The sequence below is a fragment of the Nothobranchius furzeri genome, chromosome 2 (genome assembly GCF_043380555.1).
Source record: "Nothobranchius furzeri strain GRZ-AD chromosome 2, NfurGRZ-RIMD1, whole genome shotgun sequence".
Taxonomy (NCBI): domain Eukaryota; kingdom Metazoa; phylum Chordata; class Actinopteri; order Cyprinodontiformes; family Nothobranchiidae; genus Nothobranchius; species Nothobranchius furzeri.
Window position 1 is genome coordinate 35,949,157 of NC_091742.1, and position 19,995 is coordinate 35,969,151.

General features: G+C 37.4%; 1 protein-coding gene across 1 annotated transcript; it reads right to left on the reverse strand.

Moving 5' to 3' along the window:
* Window positions 1-13,828: 13,828 nt before the first annotated feature.
* On the reverse strand, window positions 13,829-17,526 carry LOC129160773 (histone-lysine N-methyltransferase set-1-like). Its single transcript, XM_070548888.1, has 3 exons — window positions 15,854-17,526; window positions 15,219-15,263; window positions 13,829-14,516 (listed from the first exon to the last, which is right to left on the reverse strand). Exons 1-3 carry the CDS (start codon window positions 16,088-16,090, stop codon window positions 14,442-14,444), a joined length of 357 nt encoding a protein of 118 aa, XP_070404989.1. The 5' UTR covers window positions 16,091-17,526; the 3' UTR covers window positions 13,829-14,441.
* Window positions 17,527-19,995: the final 2,469 nt, after the last annotated feature.

The following is a 19,995-nucleotide window of genomic DNA, read 5'->3' on the forward strand; positions in this document are numbered from 1 at the left end:
TTGATTAATAAATCCAGTGTTGTAGCGACTGCAGCCAGCGCCGTCGCGCAACTCGTGTCAGTGTTATCTCTCGATACTTTCATTCGTATCCAAGCGTATGCAGAATCTACGGATCTGGTGAAGTTGCTTGTCACTAGCTTGCACACGTTTGATATGGCACGTTGCGCGAGACTCACACAACCTGCAGTGCCGACCGTCGCGTCAGTGCAAAGTTTTTCCGATATATCGCTCGCAACATCGTTTGTCATTTGCTGTACACTGCGCACACTGGCCGCGAGGTCGCGGAGAGGGTCGTCGTTACGAGTTGTGTAATATCCGCTGACTTGCCGATTCAATTCTGGTGGCGCTGACCCAAACGAGAACGCTTTTAAGGCGCATGTCGTGGTAACTCTGGTAGCGCCGTGGTTGACGAGGACGATCATCTTTAGCAATAGTTCATCTCGAAGCACAATGATGGTGAGGGCGACGGGTTGGCCGGTTCCGCCTTCAGGCCACTCGGTTGCCGCTAGATTGCCCAATGCCACACACGCAGACGAACCCTGTACACACTCAATGACCCGTGTGCGATCGTTGATTTCTGCTAGTACGTTTGCTAGTTCTACGTGCTTCCATGGATAGGGCGTGGGCACGCGCTTGTTTTAGAGGCATTTTCGCGCAGCCTCTTCCCTGCATGACCTCTCGTGGCCGCACTAGCTATATTTATCTTTATTTGTTTCACACACACACACACACACACACACATACACACACACACACACACACACACACACACACACACACACACACACACACACACACACATACGTGTTTTCATGACATATCAGTACCTATGACAAAAAGGTGACAAATGGGAACGTGCCTTTCCGAAGGGCCTACAGGCATGGGAATCACAAAAAGTTTGACCCATGCTTCCAGGAACACGCCCATCTGTTGAGATTTTGGCTAGGGCAAAATTTTGGTCAAACCTGAATTTAATGCTACTTGTGAGGACACTGTCAGGTTTATGTGACTTATGAGTACCATAAGGTCACACACTGATATTTCATGTTTAGGTGAATTGTGAAGCCCATGGCTACACACACAATTTTCAGGTATACATGACTTATAAGGACCTGGTAAGGCTAGCATCTGTATTTTCAGCTTGGCTCTTGTTACAGGTTTTTGAAATTACAATATAATAGGCATAGATGTACAATAGTAACGATGACCAGTCAGGTAACTTCTGACTGAAATATCAGACATTCATGGGTTAATACAACACAGTAAATCTGAGCTGTATAGAGACTTAAAAAGAGACATAGCTCAAAAATGTGGTCAGTCTACTTTTTAAGTCTTAATATTGTATTGCATTAACTCATTTTGCGGTGAATGTTTATGTGAGTAAAAACATGGAACATTATCTGCCTCTCTAATTTTTATTACAAAATGCACCCATAAACAGATTTATGAGTAAGAACAACGCAATGCGGAGACCTGCAATACTGAAATAACTGTGAGAGTAACAAACTATATCCTTTGCTTGTTTAAACTGAAAACCGCATGAACTTATGATGGCAAAAACCAGGAGAAAGGACTGAGTAACTTGGTCATTTGTAACCCAAAAGACAAAGTCAAAAATGTAAAAAAATAAAATGAAAATAAAGTTAATTTTAACTGATGCAGCATTCCTGAACCTGCATTTTATAATTTTATTTATTCATCTTTCGTTTTAATGTTATGATCCTGTTGTGGATGTAATACTTTATGGCAACCCAGTCTCTGCCTTTCAGAGCTGCCGGCTCTGCTTGGATGCAGGAGTCACATTCCTTTTTGTCAGGTACTTTGCAGCTTGTTATGAAATGAAGCAAGTGCCGCTCAACAGCCTTGACTTCATCATCTGTCCACTTGCACCTCGCCTTCCCAGCTGTCATAAATGGAAACAAAAAAATATCTTAATGCGAATGTAATATAAAAGAGAAAATATTCTAGTCTATAATGTGAATACAAAATGTTCTTAAACCTTAGTTTCTAATGGAGCACTTGAAAGGAGCAATAAGCACAATTCATCACAAAATGGCTAAGTGAAGAATTAGAGATGTAATTTCATCTGGAGTACAGCATGAAGTCACAATCCCCCTCTCTGTGTTGATCTCCAGCCATAGACTTCGGTTTGGTTTAGAGGCAGTGCACAACAGCACACCTAGCAATCCAATCCAATCCAATCCAATCCAATTTTATTTATAGAGCGCATTTAAAAACAGCATGTCAGCTGACCAAAGCACTGCACACAGTTAAACCTAAAAAAGCAGTGAAAAGATATTGCTTAATGCTCCTTTAAGGATGCTTGGGATAAACCATTTGAAGTGCTGTGTTCTGCTGGGAATCAAAGAAGATTAAACGGATTATGATAAAAGCTCTTAATAGTGTCATGCCTGAAAAGAATAAAGATATCTATTGATAACAAGTATATTCACTTAAAACATTTTGTATATGGGTAACTTTGCCCTTTCTTGGTGCAGTGTTGCTGATGTTTTTGCGGTCCAGGGTGGTTGAGGCAGAAGTGCCTTCCATATTGTCCAGGGTGGTTGAGGCAGAAGTGCCCTCCAAATTGTCCAGGGTGGTTGAGGCAGAAGTGCCCTCCATAATGTCCAGGGAAGCTGAGTAAAGTGTCTGGCTTTGGTTCCCAGATTTCTTGGTTCTTGAGCCTTTGAAAAGTAACAGTGAAATATGAGAACTAATGCATGCAATAGGTTTGTTTGCTTTTTTGTTTGCATTGTAGGCAAAGTCAGAATTGGGCAGTGTGTAATTTTACATTTGATATGAATATTTTACATGTGAACATAATCTACTAATAATACTCATCAATACTCAGGCATCTCCCTACAAACACATTACTTGCATGCACTACCTCTCAAATTGTGTGCCTAATCTCACAGAAGTGGACCTCCTAATCCTTATATTTAATATTTGCCTTTGTATTAATTATTTATGCATTTTGCCAGACTTCAAGGTATCTAGATCTCTTAGTACCATATTAATGAATGGTGTCTACCATTCTTTCTATTTTATACACTGCTGTACCTTAAGCCCATCTAAAATGACTATCAGGAACCTAATAACTGTCTCCAGTCTCATAACTTAAAGATATTAACACACACTGGGCAAGTCAAGATACCTTTGTGTTGTTGAGGGTCATTAACTACAGATCATACTTGTTTCAGTGAATATTATTCACAGAAGAATCTGAGTTCCTTATATCAGACTGTATAGAAACTATTAACACTGTACAGTTCTGCTACCTAACAATATGAGGACAGTGTAACACACACACTACAGTTGTTGGTCCAACCATATGAGGACGTATTCTGAAACACACACATCTCCTTCACAGCTTGAAACAATATGAGGACATGACGACTGAATACATGTAGAGTTCATGTTCCTGACTTCTAACATCTCCTGCTGTTGTCAATAAAAGCTCTAAACCCAACACTGATGTAAAGCCATCTATTTCCCCAGAAATCCAATCATATTAACTGATCAGCTTCAGGTTAAATGGACAAAAACATGTGTAAAAAGACAAAAATATTAAATTTAGTCAGAATAAAGATCAAGCAAATGCTTAAAGGGAAAGTTTGGACTAACAAATGGTATAGATAATTTCTTTCTCCTAATGCAAATGTTGATTTGGGGAAACTTTCAATCAAACTGATTGTTTTAATACAATCAAAGTGCATTTCATTTATGCACTAGGCCCAACTGACTCATCTACTTGATTCCAAACACAAAAATTAATGTGTGACCTGTTGGAAGAATGAAGTAGATTTTTCACTCACTTCTTGGTCTGTAGGAGTTTGGGACATGGTCTCAACACTTGGTGTCTGAAACAAAAGACAACAATGTAAATCCTGACTAGTTGATTAACTACAGATCATACTTGTTTCAGTGAATATAATTCACAGAAGAATCTGAGTTCCTTATATCAGACTGTATAGAAACTATTAACACTGTACAGTTCTGCTACCCAACAATATGAGGACAGTGTAACACACACACTACAGTTGTTGGTCCAATCATATGAGGACGTATTCTGAAACACACATCTCCTTCACAGCTTGAAACAATATGAGGACATGACGACTGAACACATGTAGAGTTCATGTTCCTTACTTCTAGCTTCTCCTGCTGTTGTCAATAAAAGCTCTAAACCCAACACTGACGTAAAGCCATCTATTTCCCCAGAAATCCAATCATATTTACTGATCAGCTTCAGGTTAAATGGACAAAAACATGTGTAAAAAGACAAAAATATTAAATTTAGTCGGAATAAAGATCAAGCAAACGCTTAAAGGGAAAGTTTGGACTAACAAATGGTATAGATAATTTCTTTCTCCTAATGCTAATGTTGATTTGGGGAAACTTTCAATCAAACTGATTGTTTTAAAACAATCAAAGTGCATTTCATTAATGCACTAGGCCCAACTGACTCATATACTTGATTTCAAACACAAAAATTAATGTGTGACCTGTTGGAAGAATGAAATGGATTTTTCACTCACTTCTTGGTCTGTAGGAGGTTGGGACATGGTCTCAACACTTGGTGTCTGAAACAAAAGACAACAATGTAAATCCTGACTAGTTCATTAACTACAGATCATACTTGTTTCAGTGAATATAATTCACAGAAGAATCTGAGTTCCTCATATCAGACTGTATAGAAACTATTAACACTGTACAGTTCTGCTACCCAACAATATGAGGACAGTGTAACACACACACTACAGTTGTTGGTCCAACCATATGAGGACGTATTCTGAAACACACATCTCCTTCACAGCTTGAAACAATATGAGGACATGACGACTGAACACATGTAGAGTTCATGTTCCTGACTTCTAGCTTCTCCTGTTGTTGTCAATAAAAGCTCTAAACACAACACTGATGTTAAGCCATCTATTTCCCCAGAAATCCAATCATATTAACTGATCAGCTTCAGGTTAAATGGACAAAAACATGTGTAAAAGGACAAAAATATTAAACTTAGTCAGAACAAATATCAAGTAAATGCTTAAAAGGAAAGTTTGGGCTAACAAATGGTATAGACAATTTCTTTCTCCTAATGCTAATGTTGATTTGGGGAAACTTTCACTCAAACTGATTGTTTTAAAACAATCAAAGTGCATTTCATTTATGCACTAGGCCCAACTGACTCATATACTTTATTTCAAATACAAAAAATAATGTGTGACCTGTTGGAAGAATGAAGTGAATTTTTCACTCACTTCTTGGTCTGTAGGAGGTTGGGACATGGTCTCAACACTTGGTGTCTGAAACAAAAGACAGCAATGTAAATCCTGACTAGTTCATTAGCTACAGATCATTCTTGTTTCAGTGAATATAATTCACAGAAGAATCTGAGTTCCTTATATCAGACTGTATAGAAACTATTAACACTGTACAGTTCTGCTACCCAAAAATATGAGGACAGTGTAACACACACACTACAGTTGTTGGTCCAACCATATGAGGACGTATTCTGAAACACACACATCTCCTTCACAGCTTGAAACCATATGAGGACATGACGACTGAACACATGTAAAGTTCATGTTCATGACTTCTAACATCTGCTGTTGTCAATAAAAGCTCTAAACCCAACACTGATGTAAAGCCATCTATTTCCCCAGAAATCCAATCATATTAACTGATCAGCTTCAGGTTAAATGGACAAAAACATGTGTAAAAAGTAAAAAATATTAAATTTAGTCAGAATAAAGATCAAGCAAATGCTTAAAGGGAAAGTTTGGACTAAAAAATGGTATAGATAATTTCTTTCTCCTAATGCAAATGTTGATTTGGGGAAACTTTCACTCAAACTGATTGTTTTAAAACAATCAAAGTGCATTTAATTTATGCACTAGGCCCAACTGACTCATATACTTGATTTCAAATACAAAAACTAATGTGTGACCTGTTGGAAGAATGGAGTGAATTTTCACTCACTTCTTGGTCTGTAGGAGGTTGGGACATGGTCTCAACACTTGGTGTCTGAAACAAAAGACAACAATGTAAATCCTGACTAGTTCATTAACTACAGATCATACTTGTTTCAGTGAATATAATTCACAGAAGAATCTGAGTTCCTTATATCAGACTGTATAGAAACTATTAACACTGTACAGTTCTGCTACCCAACAATATGAGGACAGTGTAACACACACACTACAGTTGTTGGTCCAACCATATAAGGACGTATTCTGAAACACACATCTCCTTCACAGCTTGAAACAATATGAGGACATGACGACTGAACACATGTAGAGTTCATGTTCCTGTCTTCTAGCTTCTGCTGTTGTCAATAAAAGCTCTAAACCCAACACTGATGTAAAGCCATCTATTTCCCCAAAAATCCAATCATATTAACTGATCAGCTTCAGGTTAAATGGACAAAAACATGTGTAAAAAGTAAAAAATATTAAATTTAGTCAGAATAAAGATCAAGCAAATGATTAAAGGGAAAGTTTGGACTAAAAAATGGTAGAGATAATTTCTTTCTCCTAATGCAAATGTTGATTTGGGGAAACTTTCAATCAAACTGATTGTTTTAATACAATCAAAGTGCATTTCATTTATGCACTAGGCCCAACTGACTCATATACTTGATTCCAAACACAAAAATTAATGTGTGACCTGTTGGAAGAATGAAGTGGATTTTTCACTCACTTCTTGGTCTGTAGGAGTTTGGGACATGGTCTCAACACTTGGTGTCTGCAACAAAAGACAACAATATAATGTCAGAAAAATTCTGTACTATGAATCCTGACTAGTTCATTAACTACAGATAATACTTGTTTCAGTGAATATTATTCACAGAAGAATCTGAGTTCCTTATATCAGACTGTATAGAAACTATTAACACTGTACAGTTCTGCTACCCAACAATATGAGGACAGTGTAACACACACACTACAGTTGTTGGTCCAACCATATGAGGACGTATTCTGAAACACACATCTCCTTCACAGCTTGAAACCATATAAGGACATGACGACTGAACACATGTAGAGTTCATGTTCCTGACTTCTAGCTTCTCCTGCTGTTGTCAATAAAAGCTCTAAACCCAACACTGATGTAAAGCCATCTATTTCCCCAGAAATCCAATCATGTTAACTGATCAGCTTCAGGTTAAATGGACAAAAACATGTGTAAAAAGACAAAAATATTAAATTTAGTCAGAATAAAGATCAAGCAAACGCTTAAAGGGAAAGTTTGGACTAACAAATGGTATAGATAATTTCTTTCTCCTAATGCAAATGTTGATTTGGGGAAACTTTCAATCAAACTGATTGTTTTAAAACAATCAAAGTGCATTTCATTTATGCACTAGGCCCAACTGACTCATATACTTGATTTCAAATACAAAAAATAATGTGTGACCTGTTGGAAGAATGAAATGGATTTTTCACTCACTTCTTGGTCTGTAGGAGGTTGGGACATGGTCTCAACACTTGGTGTCTGAAACAAAAGACAACAATGTAAATCCTGACTAGTTCATTAACTACAGATCATACTTGTTTCAGTGAATATAATTCACAGAAGAATCTGAGTTCCTCATATCAGACTGTATAGAAACTATTAACACTGTACAGTTCTGCTGCCCAACAATATGAGGACAGTGTAACACACACACTACAGTTGTTGGTCCAACCATATGAGGACGTATTCTGAAACACACATCTCCTTCACAGCTTGAAACAATATGAGGACATGACGACTGAACACATGTAGAGTTCATGTTCCTGACTTCTAGCTTCTCCTGTTGTTGTCAATAAAAGCTCTAAACCCAACACTGATGTAAAGCCATCTATTTCCCCAGAAATCCAATCATATTAACTGATAAGCTTCAGGTTAAATGGACAAAAACATGTGTAAAAGGACAAAAATATTAAACTTAGTCAGAACAAATATCAAGCAAATGCTTAAAGGGAAAGTTTGGACTAACAAATGGTATAGACAATTTCTTTATCCTAATGCTAATGTTGATTTGGGGAAACTTTCACTCAAACTGATTGTTTTAAAACAATCAAAGTGCATTTCATTTATGCACTAGGCCCAACTGACTCATATACTCGATTTCAAATACAAAAACTAATGTGTGACCTGTTGGAGGAATGCAGTGAATTTTCACTCACTTCTTGGTCTGTAGGAGGTTGGGACATGGTCTCAACACTTGGTGTCTGAAACAAAAGACAACAATGTAAATCCTGACTAGTTCATTAGCTACAGATCATACTTGTTTCAGTGAACATTATTCACAGAAAAATCTGAGTTCCTTATATCAGACTGTATAGAAACTAATAACACTACAGTTCTGCTACCCAACAATATGAGGACAGTGTAACACACACACACTACAGTTGTTGGTCCAACCATATGAGGATGTATTCTGAAACACACACATCTCCTTTACAGCTTGAATCAATATGAGGACATGACGACTGAACACATGTAGAGTTCATGTTCCTGACTTCTAGCTTCTCCTGCTGTTGTCAATAAAAGCTCTAAACCCAACACTGATGTAAAGCCATCTATTTCCCCAGAAATCCAATCATGTTAACTGATCAGCTTCAGGTTAAATGGACAAAAACATGTGTAAAAAGTCAAAAATATTAAATTTAGTCAGAATAAAGATCAAGCAAATGCTTAAAGGGAAAGTTTGGACTAACAAATGGTATAGATAATTTCTTTCTCCTAATGCAAATGTTGATTTGGGGAAACTTTCAATCAAACTGATTGTTTTAATACAATCAAAGTGCATTTCATTTATGCACAAGGCCCAACTGACTCATATACTTGATTCCAAACACAAAAATTAATGTGTGACCTGTTGGAAGAATGAAGTGGATTTTTCACTCACTTCTTGGTCTGTAGGAGTTTGGGACATGGTCTCAACACTTGGTGTCTGCAACAAAAGACAACAATATAATGTCAGAAACATTCTGTACTATGAATCCTGACTACTTCATTAACTACAGATAATACTTGTTTCAGTGAATATTATTCACAGAAGAATCTGAGTTCCTTATATCAGACTGTATAGAAACTATTAACACTGTACAGTTCTGCTACCCAACAATATGAGGACAGTGTAACACACACACTACAGTTGTTGGTCCAACCATATGAGGACGTATTCTGAAACACACATCTCCTTCACAGCTTGAAACCATATCAGGACATGACGACTGAACACATGTAGAGTTCATGTTCCTGACTTCTAGCTTCTCCTGCTGTTGTCAATAAAAGCTCTAAACCCAACACTGATGTAAAGCCATCTATTTCCCCAGAAATCCAATCATGTTAACTGATCAGCTTCAGGTTAAATGGACAAAAACATGTGTAAAAAGACAAAAATATTAAATTTAGTCAGAATAAAGATCAAGCAAACGCTTAAAGGGAAAGTTTGGACTAACAAATGGTATAGATAATTTCTTTCTCCTAATGCAAATGTTGATTTGGGGAAACTTTCAATCAAACTGATTGTTTTAAAACAATCAAAGTGCATTTCATTTATGCACTAGGCCCAACTGACTCATATACTTGATTTCAAATACAAAAAATAATGTGTGACCTGTTGGAAGAATGAAATGGATTTTTCACTCACTTCTTGGTCTGTAGGAGGTTGGGACATGGTCTCAACACTTGGTGTCTGAAACAAAAGACAACAATGTAAATCCTGACTAGTTCATTAGCTACAGATCATACTTGTTTCAGTGAACATTATTCACAGAAGAATCTGAGTTCCTTATATCAGACTGTATAGAAACTAATAACACTGTACAGTTCTGCTACCCAACAATATGAGGACAGTGTAACACACACACACTACAGTTGTTGGTCCAACCATATGAGGATGTATTCTGAAACACACACATCTCCTTTACAGCTTGAATAATTATGAGGACATGACAACTGAACACATGTAGAGTTCATGTTCCTGACTTCTAGCTTCTCCTGCTGTTGTCAATAAAAGCTCTAAACCCAACACTGACATAAAGCCATCTATTTCCCCAGAAATCCAATCATATTAACTGATCAGCTTCAGGTTAAATGGACAAAAACATGTGTAAAAGGACAAAAATATTAAATTTAGTTAGAATAAAGATCAAGCAAATGCTTAAAGGGAAAGTTTGGACTAACAAATGGTATAGACAATTTCTTTCTCCTAATGCTAATGTTGATTTGGGGAAACTTTCACTCAAACTGATTGTTTTAAAACAATCAAAGTGCATTTCATTTATGCACTAGGCCCAACTGACTCATATACTTGATTTCAAATACAAAAAATAATGTGTGACCTGTTGGAAGAATGAAATGGATTTTTCACTCACTTCTTGGTCTGTAGGAGGTTGGGACATGGTCTCAACACTTGGTGTCTGAAACAAAAGACAACAATGTAAATCCTGACTAGTTCATTAGCTACAGATCATACTTGTTTCAGTGAACATTATTCACAGAAGAATCTGAGTTCCTTATATCAGACTGTATAGAAACTAATAACACTGTACAGTTCTGCTACCCAACAATATGAGGACAGTGTAACACACACACACTACAGTTGTTGGTCCAACCATATGAGGATGTATTCTGAAACACACACATCTCCTTTACAGCTTGAATAATTATGAGGACATGACAACTGAACACATGTAGAAGTCATGTTCCTGACTTCTAGCTTCTCCTGCTGTTGTCAATAAAAGCTCTAAACCCAACACTGACATAAAGCCATCTATTTCCCCAGAAATCCAATCATATTAACTGATCAGCTTCAGGTTAAATGGACAAAAACATGTGTAAAAGGACAAAAATATTAAATTTAGTTAGAATAAAGATCAAGCAAATGCTTAAAGGGAAAGTTTGGACTAACAAATGGTAAAGACAATTTCTTTCTCCTAATGCTAATGTTGATTTGGGGAAACTTTCACTCAAACTGATTGTTTTAACACAATCAAAGTGCATTTCATTTATGCACTAGGCCCAACTGACTCATATACTTTATTTCAAATACAAAAATTAATGTGTGACCTGTTGGAAGAATGAAGTGAATTTTTCACTCACTTCTTGGTCTGTAGGAGGTTGGGACATGGTCTCAACACTTGGTGTCTGAAACAAAAGACAACAATGTAAATCCTGACTAGTTCATTAGCTACAGATCATTCTTATTTCAGTGAATATAATTCACAGAAGAATCTGAGTTCCTTATATCAGACTGTATAGAAACTATTAACACTGTACAGTTCTGCTACCCAACAATATGAGGACAGTGTAACACACACACTACAGTTGTTGGTCCAACCATATGAGGACGTATTCTGAAACACACACATCTCCTTCACAGCTTGAAACAATATGAGGACATGACGACTGAACACATGTAAAGTTCATGTTCCAGACTTCTAACATCTGCTGTTGTCAATTAAAGCTCTAAACCCAACACTCATGTAAAGCCATCTATTTCCCCAGAAATCCAATCATGTAAACTGATCAGCTTCAGGTTAAATGGACAAAAACATGTGTAAAAGGGCAAAAATATTAAATTTAGACAGAATAAAGATCAAGCAAAAACTTAAAGGGGAAGTTTGGACTAACAAATGGTATAGACAATTTCTTTCTCTTAATGCTTTTGTTGATTTGGGGAAACGTTCACTCAAACTGATTGTTTTAATACAATCAAAGTGCATTTCATTCATGCACTAGGCCCAACTGACTCATATACTTGATTCCAAATACAAAAAATAATGTGTGACCTGTTGGAAGAATGAAGATCTATTGAGTTGTAAGTGATCTGAACGTTTCATGATGATAGCCCCAAGCACAATTTCACATTATTCTGGGTCCAGTTCACTGAAAAAATCTTCAATCAGGCTGAAAAATCACAGGAAAGCAGAATCTATTGAGTTATAAGTGATTCCAACGTTTCATGATGATAGCTCAGTCCTAATGGGGTCAAATGATGTCATAAATGTCACCGGATCACTTCTGCCTTAAAGGCCTGCTTACAAAAACAGCTTTGGGGGCTTATAACTTGGCTTCTGAATGTCCTAGAGAGGTCAGCTTGGTTTTAAATTACTCCAATTAACAGCCCCTATTAGCTCTTATGGTTTTAAAATGGGACACAGAATTATGTTGCACCAAGCACAATTTCACATATTTTTGGTTGCATATCTGTGATACAAGCTCCAATCTGTCTGAAATTAACATATGTTGGACATGTGAGGTCAAGGAGCATATCAGTTGCAAGTCTGTAGGTTGAAGAGAACCCTGTTTTTCAGCTGAAATCCATCATTTTTTCTGACCTCTGACCCAGAACAGCACCAGAACAATGAGCTACGGCTACCAAACTGCCTGGGCTAGCTCGGGGTGATGGCGGCGTGCCAAATCGACGTTTGTTTGGTGAAAATCGGTTGAGAAATGCCACTTTGCCGAGCACATGGCAAAAAAGGCGGGAAAAGTGCCATCCGGCCCCAAACGGACGCTTAACACGATGCGACCGACACAAATTTGAAATCTATGGTTCGGACCAGCACTGGGGTAAAACAAAAAAATTTTCGTGAACCTCGGATCAACGATGGCCGAACGGCAGCCAAAAAGGGGCTCAAATCTTGGCCAGGCTTCATTTGGGGCCTAGGGTTTTGTCCGTTGCTTTTAATTAATTAAAAATAGTTTATTTCTACGTAGGGACATGAAATTCACATATGTTGTAAAGAAGGACATGCCAAATCATAATTTCTAAAATGCGTCACGCTACGTCGCTCACTGACCGAGTTCGGCCACTAGTGGGCGCAGTCAAAAAAAATTTCACTCTCTGGTTCGGAAGTCCGGTACGAGAGCAAAAATCTACTCGCCTTTTTGATAGCCCTCACGGCGCTAGAATTGCACCATTGCAAACTTGCAAAAATTGCGCGCTTTGGGGGGCTATATCTCCGGAACCACAAAATATTTTGCCACCAAATCACCTCGGGTGGACTAGTGCTTGGCCCCCGAACCACATATCCGAAGATGGTGCCGCTGGCACCAGCAGAACTTTTTTTTTCCACTTTGTAACAGCAAAACACAAGTCCTCTTTGAGGCGTTACGTCTCAGAGGACATTTTTTGGCCTAACTCTGAAGCGACTTTTTTTTTCTTTTCAATTTTGACAGCGGATTATGATTGCTTGGCACCACGGGGACCACCTCTCCAAAAACGGGACGGATTGGGCGTTTGCTTGAGGAGCTGTGGCCAAAAAAGAGCGTGACCTCTGGCGACCTAGGGTTCAGAAAAGCACCGGAACAACGAGCTACGGCTACCAAACTGCCTGGGCTAGCTCGGGGTGACGGCGGCATGCCAAATCAATGTTTGTTTTGTTAAAATCGGTTGAGAAATGCCACTTTGCCGAGCACATGACAAAAAAGGAGGGAACACTGCCGTCCGGCCCCAAACGGACGCTTTACACGATGCGACCGGCACAAATTCAAAATCTGTGGTTCGGGCTAGTGGTGGGATGCACCAGAAGAATTTTCGGGTGCCTCGGACCAACGTGGGCTGAATGGCGGACGAAAAGGGTCTCAAGTGGCAGAAGGCCGCAAACAAAGCCTGAGCTAAATTTTAACACTTTCGGGCCGCCGTTTGAATTCAGTCAGGCGTAGCCGCACGAAATTTTTTGTGGTGCATCCCGGCTACCATCTCATCGACACACGTCGAAATTGCGGCCGTCGGACCTTTTCGAGGGCCCTTTCGGGACGCATTTCCAAGTAGAAATCGTCAGGTAGTGTCCGGTTACACCTTTGTGGGATTATAACTTGGCTTCAGAATATCCTAGAGAGGTCAGGTTGATTTTAAAATACTCCAATTAATGGTCTATATCTGGAACAGAAGGAATGGAGTCATTACCACTTATGGGTTTTAAATGGCACCCAGAATTATGTCGCACAAACCACAATTTCACATATTTCTGGGTCCAGTTCTCTGAAAAAAGCTTCAATCAGGCTGAAACATCACAGGAAGGTAGAATCTATTGAGTTAGAAGTGATTCCAACGGTTCATGATGATAGCTCATTCCTAATGGGGTCAAATGATGTCACAAAGGTCATCGGATCACTTGTTCTTTAAAGGCGTGGTTCCTAACACACATTTGCGGGCTTATAACTTTTCTTCTGAATGTCCTAGAGAGCTCAGATCTGGTTTTTAAATGGCACCCAGAATTATGTCGCACAAAGCCCAATTTCACATATTTCTGGGTCCATTTGTGTGAAAACAAGGTCCAATCAGGCTGAAACATCACGTGAAAGTATAATCTATGGAGTTGTAAGTGATCTGAACGTTTCATGATGATAGCACATTCCTAAGGGGGTCAAACCATGTCCCAAAGGTCACCGGGCGTGGTGTCACTTGAAGGCCGGTTTCCAAAAACAGCTTTGGTGGCTCATAACTTTTCTTCCGATTTTTCACTCACTTCTTGGTCTGTAGGAGTTTGGGACATGGTCTCAACACTTGGTGTCTGCAACAAAAGACAACAATATAATGTCAGAAACATTCTGTACTATGAATCCTGACTAGTTCATTAACTACAGATCATACTTGTTTCAGTGAATATTATTCACAGAAGAATCTGAGTTCCTTATATCAGACTGTATAGAAACTATTAACACTGTACAGTTCTGCTACCCAACAATATGAGGACAGTGTAACAACCACACTACAGTTGTTGGTCCAACCATATGAGGACGTATTCTGAAACACACACATCTCCTTCACAGCTTGAAACAATATGAGGACATGACGACTGAACACATGTAGTGTTCATGTTCCTGACTTCTAGCTTCTCCTGCTGTTGTCAATAAAAGCTCTAAACCCAACACTGATGTAAAGCCATCTATTTCCCCAGAAATCCAATCATATTAACTGATCAGCTTCAGGTTAAATGGACAAAAATGTGTAAAAGGACAAAAATATTAAATTTAGTCAGAATAAAGATCAAGCAAATGCTTAAAGGGAAAGCTTGGACTAACAAATGGTATAGACAATTTCTTTCTCCTAATGCAAATGTTGATTTGGGGAAACTTTCACTCAAACTGATTGTTTTAAAACAATCCAAGTGCATTTCATTTATGCACTAGGCCCAACTGACTCATATACTTGATTTCAAATACAAAAAATAATGTGTGACCTGTTGGAAGAATGAAATGAATTTTTCACTCACTTCTTGGTCTGTAGGAGGTTGGGACATGGTCTCAACACTTGGCGTCTGAAACAAAAGACAACAATATAATGTCAAACATTCTGTACTATGAATCCTGACTAGTTAATTAACTACAGATCATGCTTGTTTCAGTGAATATTATTCACAGAAGAATCTGAGTTCCTTATATCAGACTGTATAGAAACTATTAACACTGTACAGTTCTGCTACCCAACAATATGCGGACAGTGTAACACACACACTACAGTTGTTGGTCCAACCATATGAGAACGTATTCTGAAACACACACATCTCCTTCACAGCTTGAAACAATATGAGGACATGATGACTGAACACTTGTAGAGTTCATGTTCCTGACTTCTAGCTTCTCCTGCTGTTGTCAATAAAAGTTCTAAACCCAACACTGATGTAAAGCCATCTATTTCCCCAGAAATCCAATCATGTAAACTGATCAGCTTCAGGTTAAATGGACAAAAACATGTGTAAAAGGACAAAAATGTCAAATTTTGTTAATAAAAGCTCTAAACCCAGCACTGATCTACTCTGGTCTTCATAACTAGAATAACATCTATGTTTTCATCTACTAATATTTAACATTTCTTGTACTGCACAATCTGTAAAGAGGATTTGCTTACCAGAGCTCGCCGTGGCCACATAGATTCTCCATAGTCATAGGTGATTTCACTCTCTGCTTGGATATTGTCAATAGCAAACAAGCAGAGATGAGGTTTATACTGGACTGCCAGCTGTTTCATCTTGCAGTTTGGGTACTTGTGGTCATCATTAACCAGCCGGCCAAGTGAGTCGTCTTCACGGGAGGCATCAATGCTAAAAGTGAAGAAAAGAACATATGATTTGTTCACTAAAAACATAATGTTGTGAAGAACAACTGATATTGTATATGCCTTTACTTACCACCATGTGTTATTTTTCCATTTAAAATCAAATAGGAAAGCAGTTTGCTTTTCTGTGTACTTTTTCTGCCGCTTGTCCCGTTCATGTTCTGAGATAAGCTCCCCATGGTACTCGACTACAAAGGATCCCTTTTCAATTGGTTCAGAGGCAAATACACCATGTCCTAATACAAGATGTTCAATAAGTAGTGTTAAGTAATACAATCCAAATCAGGTTTACTGCAGCTGATCAGCCACTGACAAAACATGCAGAACAAACAATCATAAAATGTTTTAATTGTGAGGGGATTATCTAGATGCTTATGTTCATGGACGCAACAAATGAGTTGAAACAATAAATACCAATAATAAAAAAAAATTAAAATATTTTGCAATAAATTTCAAATACATGGAAATGTAAAACAGTTTTAATCTAGATAGATAACTTTATTGATCAATTTGGGAGGTTCCCTCAGGGAAACTGAAACAATTGTTATATATTACTAAATATTATAATAAACATTAGTTGCAGCTCCGGTAATATTCATGCAGCAGCCATAAGGAACAACATATAACATACCTTTATAGTCATTGATCCATTGGGCCTTTAAACAAGGCTTGTCACTTCCAGATAAAATAAAGTGAGCAGCCTCTGCTTCAGAAAGGTGTCAATGGGAAGAAGTCTTTCAACCAGATGTCATCAAAAACACTGCTCCTGCGTAAGTACCCATTTTAAAATGTTCACACATTTTTCTGGGTCAACAATATGTGCTCCACTACGACAGCTCTTGCCACCAGCCAGTTCATACCTTTGCTATTCACACACTGAGGTACTGTTTCCAGCGTTTCACTTTTTATAAACGCTACACAGCGTCAATATAAACTTGTAGAGCTACTTCTTAAGCTGGTCTAATAAAAGAAGAAATATTATTCAGAGCTTTAGTTGACAAATTATTTTCTGCTTACAGAAAGATATTAGTGGAGATTGTGTCCTGTTACAATAGTAAATTGTGGTGATGGATGATGATTAAAATTTAAATCTGCTTTTGTGATTGCAGATTCTATGAGAAAAAAAATCCCATCTCCCGCAGTTCCACTGACCACGACATATGTAAACATGCTATCCGCTGGTTTAACTTGGCAGCAGATCGAGACTGCTCAAGGCGACATAGTTGTATACAAGAAGTTCAACCGGCTGACCAGCATTCATCTTTATAACATAAATTACAGTCTGGTAACAGTTTTTTAATACTGTTTGCATTACTATTATTGTACTTTATACTTTGCTTGCACATGCAACAAACCATTTTTTTATACAGTTTGTATTACTATTATACTTTATACTTGCACATGTAACACAGTTTTTATACAGTTTGTATTACTATTATACTTTATGTATTACTATTATACTTTATACTTGCACATGTAACAGTTTTTATACAGTTTGTATTACTATTATACTTTGCTTGCACAAGTAACACAGTTTTTAATACAGTTTGTATTACTATTATACTTTATACTTGCACATGTAACACAGTTTTTTAATACAGTTTGTATTACTATTATATATATATATATATATATATATATATATATATATATATATATATATATATATATATATATATATATATATATATATATCAATCAATCAATCAAAGCTTTATTTATAAAGCGCCTTCCACAACCCTGTCAGGAAGCCCAAAGCGCTGAACATTGTACAGTTGTATGTAAATATATTGAATAAATCAACAATAAAAGAAATTCAAATTACAAAGTACAAATTACAAAATACAAAATGGAAATTACAAGATAGATGAAACATTCTGGTAAAGGACAAATGTGTGAAACACATTTGGATTGAGTGGATGGATTGAGTGTACCAATGAAAACTGTGGAACGGATTCAACATAAAAGAGGGCCAAAATCAAACATGTTCTGGAAACGCCAAGCGGAGGAGGTGTGTTTTTAGGTGATTCTTAAAGACTGGCAGAGAAGGGGACAGCCTAACTGAGGGTGGCAACTGGTTCCAGAGTGACGGTGCTAGGACTGAGAAAGCCCGGTCCCCACGGGTACGACACCTAGACCGAGGGACAGCGAGCAGGCCTTGGTCAGATATATATATATATATATATATATATATATATATATATATATATATATATATATATATATATATATATATATATATATATATATATATATATATATAGTTTACAATTTGTAATAGGTAAAAAAGCTCCTGTATATATATACTTCCTGTTAAAAGGGAGTTTTTCCTTCCCACTGTCGCCAAAGTGCTTGCTCATAGGTGGTCACATGATTGGGTTTTTCTCGGTACCTATTAAGCGCCTTGAGGTGACTTTGTTTGTTATTTGGCGCTATATAAATAAAATTGAATTGAAATTGAATTGTACTGCTGCATACTGTGATATTTACAGTTGCTTAGTTAATTAAATGACTTAATTACTCACTTTTATCTACTAATTGAATTACTAAATGAAGCTGGAATTGTGCATTCTGCAGTTTTAATAGTGTATTAGTTTTTAAAGAAACAATATGCATTTTATACTATATTGTAAAAAGTATAAGGTAAGTTGAATTTAAAATATAATTAATGAAGAGTTGACTTTTTTCATCAATTTATTTATTAACCTTTATTTAACCAGGAAGATCCCATTGAGGTTAAAAACCTCTTTTTCAAGGGAGACCTGGCCAAGATAGGCAGCAGCAGTTGTCTCACATTTACAGAGGTTACTCAAACACATGCAACAATAAGTGAAAGACTACAAATAAAATAAAATTCAATTAAAAAAATAAAAAGTCAGTTAAAATGACAGTCAATCTAATTGAAACAGTTTCATGTTATGGACTTGGGCTCAATGATTCGTAGTTTAGATTTAAAAGCACTAAATGCAATGAATTCAGTCATCTTCCAGTCCTTCTGCAGTTTGTTCCAAGCCGAGGGTGCTAAATGGACAAAAGCTTTTTTACCAAGTTCAGTTTGGGCAAATAGAGCAGAACGCAACAAGTAACCATGCGCACAAAGAGAATACCGACCAGCATGTTTCATTGCAAGCAGGGAACATATATAAGAAGGCAGCAACCCAAGTATTGCCTTATATATAAAACTGTATAATTGAGAGTTCCTCCGACTTAACAAAGCAGGTCATCCTACCTGAGAGTATAACTCACAATGGCGAGTCTGAAATTTATGGTTGGTGATGAACCTCAGAGAAGCATGATACACAGAATCAACCATTCAAAGACATTGAGCAGAAGCATTCATATATAGAATATCACCATAATCCAGCACAGGCAAGAATGTTGCAGCAACAAGCAGCTTCTTTGAGAAACACAACTTATTTTGAAAGTAAAATCTCAGTTTTAACTTCAGGTTTTTCCACAAGATTCTCTACATGTGGTTTGAAGGTGAGCAAGTCATCAATTAAGATTCCCAGATATTTATATATGTGAACCATCTCTTGTTTTATTACCTTCAAGAGTGGTTACTAATGGGATTATTTGGGCCAAATTCCTTGATTTAGAAAACAGCATGAGCTTTGTTTTGTCTGCGTTGAGAACAAGTTTAAGCAGAAGTAATGAGTGCTGGACAGCAAAAAAGGCTTTCTGCAAGGAGTCAATGGCTTGGACAAGAGTTGAACCACAGCTGTAAATAACAGTATCATCAGCATAGAAGTGCAAGTTTGCATCTGGCACATTTAGACTAAGATTGTTTACGTAAATGATAAATAGAAGTGGTTGATAATATCCACCTTGGATAACAAGCTGCGCACATTAAGATGAACTATCTTCAGCTCAATTTAGGATTTAAATTCAGATGGTGTCTGACTACATTGCAGCTCAGGGCCTGGGTTAGGTTG

Bases quoted from the DNA above. Each gene is read 5' to 3' on its own strand.
- LOC129160773 (XM_070548888.1), bottom strand. From the start codon at position 16,090: ATGTTTTTAGTGAACAAATCATATGTTCTTTTCTTCACTTTTAGCATT. The intron at 15,264-15,853 runs GTAAGCAAATCC...CTTTTGTTTCAG, and splicing joins TGTGGCCACGGCGAGCTCTG to ACGCCAAGTGTTGAGACCAT. The intron at 14,517-15,218 runs GTGAGTGAAAAA...CTTTTGTTGCAG, and splicing joins AACCTCCTACAGACCAAGAA to ACACCAAGTGTTGAGACCAT.